Source organism: Chrysochloris asiatica, unplaced genomic scaffold (assembly GCF_000296735.1).
Source record: "Chrysochloris asiatica unplaced genomic scaffold, ChrAsi1.0 scaffold00040, whole genome shotgun sequence".
NCBI lineage: Eukaryota > Metazoa > Chordata > Mammalia > Afrosoricida > Chrysochloridae > Chrysochloris > Chrysochloris asiatica.
The window spans coordinates 16,959,941-16,962,544 of NW_006408558.1; the positions used below are offsets into that span (position 1 = coordinate 16,959,941).

A 2,604-nucleotide genomic window follows, 5' to 3' on the forward strand; every position below is an offset into this window, starting at 1 on the left:
GGCTGAGGTCACAGAGCTCAAATGCTAATCAAGAGATGGGCAGTCTGAATCCCCCCAGCAGCAAGAGAGAGGACAGTCTAGAACACCCTAGGGGGCAGTTCTACGTTGTCACACGGAGACACCAGGAGCAACAATCAACTCAGCAACAAAAAAAGCTAGTCGATATCGCATTAGAAGATCCTCCCAACAGGATGCACATGCACAGCTCTGGGGCTCTATGGCCCTCTGAGCCTCACTCTTCTCATCCATGAAATGGGAACAAAAGGCCCAGCTAACTCAGAAGGCTGGAGTGACAATTAGAGTTGCTGATGGTAGGGGTCCTGAGAGGCCTCATGCAACCTCCTCTCCCCCACTGTGTGGCCTTGGGTGGGTCCCTTAACGTCTCTGTGCCTCTAGTTTCTCATCTAGGAAACGGGTACAATGACAATCCCTCTCTTGCTGCCTGGGGTAGGGGATTAAGTGAGTTCCATGGAAAGCCTGTAGACCAGTGACTGGCTCTATGAGTGGGGGCTCTCCCCCGCATTCCAAGGTCTCCCCGCCCCGTGGACTCCACCAGCCCAGTGTGAACTGTGTCTTGGAGCAGCAGGTTCTGCATGCAGCCGGGGCCCTCCAGCATCCAGAGCCAGCCTGGTAGGACGCGGGGCGTACTTACGGCTGCAGTTACGGCTGCTGGGGTCCAGGGTGTAGTGTGAGGCGCAGCCGCAGCGGTGGCCACCAGGGACGGCAAGGCACAGCTGCCCACACTGCCCATTGCTCTGCATGCAGTCGTTGAAGCCATCCTGGCGGGAGGAATGGAACACGAGGATGTCCATCACGAAGTCCAGGTGGCCCTGGATGAGGGTGCGGTTCTGCCCGCTGATCTTGTCGGCCCGCTCAATGCTGTGCAGATTCCAGTCGGTCCAGTAGATGTACTCGCCGTACTGCGTCAGGCCGAAGGGGTGCGGGAGGTCATCCGTAATCACCACGCGCTCCTGACCTGGGAGTTGGGGGCACGCAGCGGTTAAGCCTGGCACACAGCACCTGCCGGGCAAGCTGGCTCCCCTTCCAGCCTCGTGTTACAGATAGAACTGTATCCCAATCCCTATACCGGGGGACACAGCCCTGTTGGGAACAGGGGTCTTCTATTGCTATGTTAATGAGGTCCCACCAGAGTAGTGGGCTCCTGGTGTGGCACTGTAGGATAAACACTGGACTGCTAACTACAAGATTCAAACCCACCAGCTGCTCCTCAGAAGCCCCACGCAGGGTTGAGTCATCACTGACTCGAAGGCATTTCACAACCAGAGCAGCTGTTGAATGCCGTTAACTCATGGTGCCCCAGGGATGTGCTCCATAGGGCTTTCAATGGCTGATCTTTTCGGAAGCAGATTGCCAGGTGTCTTGCAAGGCTCTTCACTTCCAGGTGGGTTTGAAGCACACCCCCCTTTAGGCTACTAGCCCCATGCTTAACCGTTGGTTTCACACAAGGGCTCCAGAGCGGGGTGGATTGTAAATCAAATCTCTTCTGAGGGGCGTCTTATGAACAGAGCAGAACGGATGTAGACATACAGGGGGAAACGCCACGTGAGGAGCATTCTATAAGCCTAGGAAGGCGGGGTACACCTCTTCTAGCCTCCAAACTAGGGAGACAATACATTCACGGTTTTGTTTAAAGGTAGCCACTTTGTAGTTTTTTTGTGTGCCAGCAGCCCTCGAAAACAAAGTCACTTGGAAATCTGTGTCGAAGCTTTAGAGCGCTCGATCACTTTGGGAAAACATCAGGATCTAACAAAGCGGATGGAGGGATGGATGGATGGTGGTGTGCCATGGAGTCAGTTCCAACTCATAACTGCATAGGGTTTCTGAGGCTGCAAATCTTTACAGGAGCAGAAAGCCTCATCTTTCTCCCAGCTGGTAGTTTTGAACTGCCAACTCTGAGGTTAGCAGCCTGAACTCGTACCCACTACACTATCAGAGCTCCTTTATTAAAACAGAGCGTCCCGCTATGAGCTGACACATCATCTGTGCTCAGAGCCTCTGAGCAAGAGACACAGGAAGTACGTTCACCCAGGAGCCCGGTGAGAGGATGTTCGTAACGTCGCTTCGTACCAGCCATGTGCCCATCCAAGTACATAGATACACAGATGGCGGCGTGGCACAGCAATTGAAGCTCCCAGCCGCCAACCAAAGGGTCAGAGGTTCGAATCCACCCACAGCTCCATGGAAGAAAGATGTGACAGTCAGTTCCCGTAAAGGTTACAGTCTTGGAAACCCTCGCAGAGGTAGTTCCATCCTATAGGGTTGCTAGAGTCAGAATCGACTCAATGGCTGTGAGTCTGGTGTTTTGGTTGATTGGTGTAGAAGGAATCCTGGTAGCACAGTGATTAAATGCTTCACTGTTAACCAGAAGGTTGGAGGTTCGAACCTGCTAGCCACTCCACAGGAGAAAGAAGAGGCAGTGTGCTTCTGCAAAGATTTATAGCCTTGGAAACACTGTGGGACGGTTCTCTCATGGGAATGAACCCAAGGGCAATGGGCTTTGGCTTTAGGTTTGGTTTTCCCTTCATATAACAGAGTTGTTGTTGTTGTTGTTATATGCCATCGAGTCGGTTCCGACCCATAGCG

At 53.2% G+C, this 2,604-nt stretch overlaps 1 protein-coding gene across 1 annotated transcript in view; it reads right to left on the reverse strand.

The window, feature by feature from the left end:
* Window positions 1-2,604, reverse strand: part of LRP5 (low density lipoprotein receptor-related protein 5) — an 84,539-nt gene that overhangs the window by 30,093 nt on the left and 51,842 nt on the right. Inside the window, exon 11 of the mRNA XM_006860833.1 lies at window positions 653-976. Coding sequence (XP_006860895.1) covers window positions 653-976 — 324 coding nt within the window. The remainder of the gene's footprint in view (window positions 1-652; window positions 977-2,604) is intronic.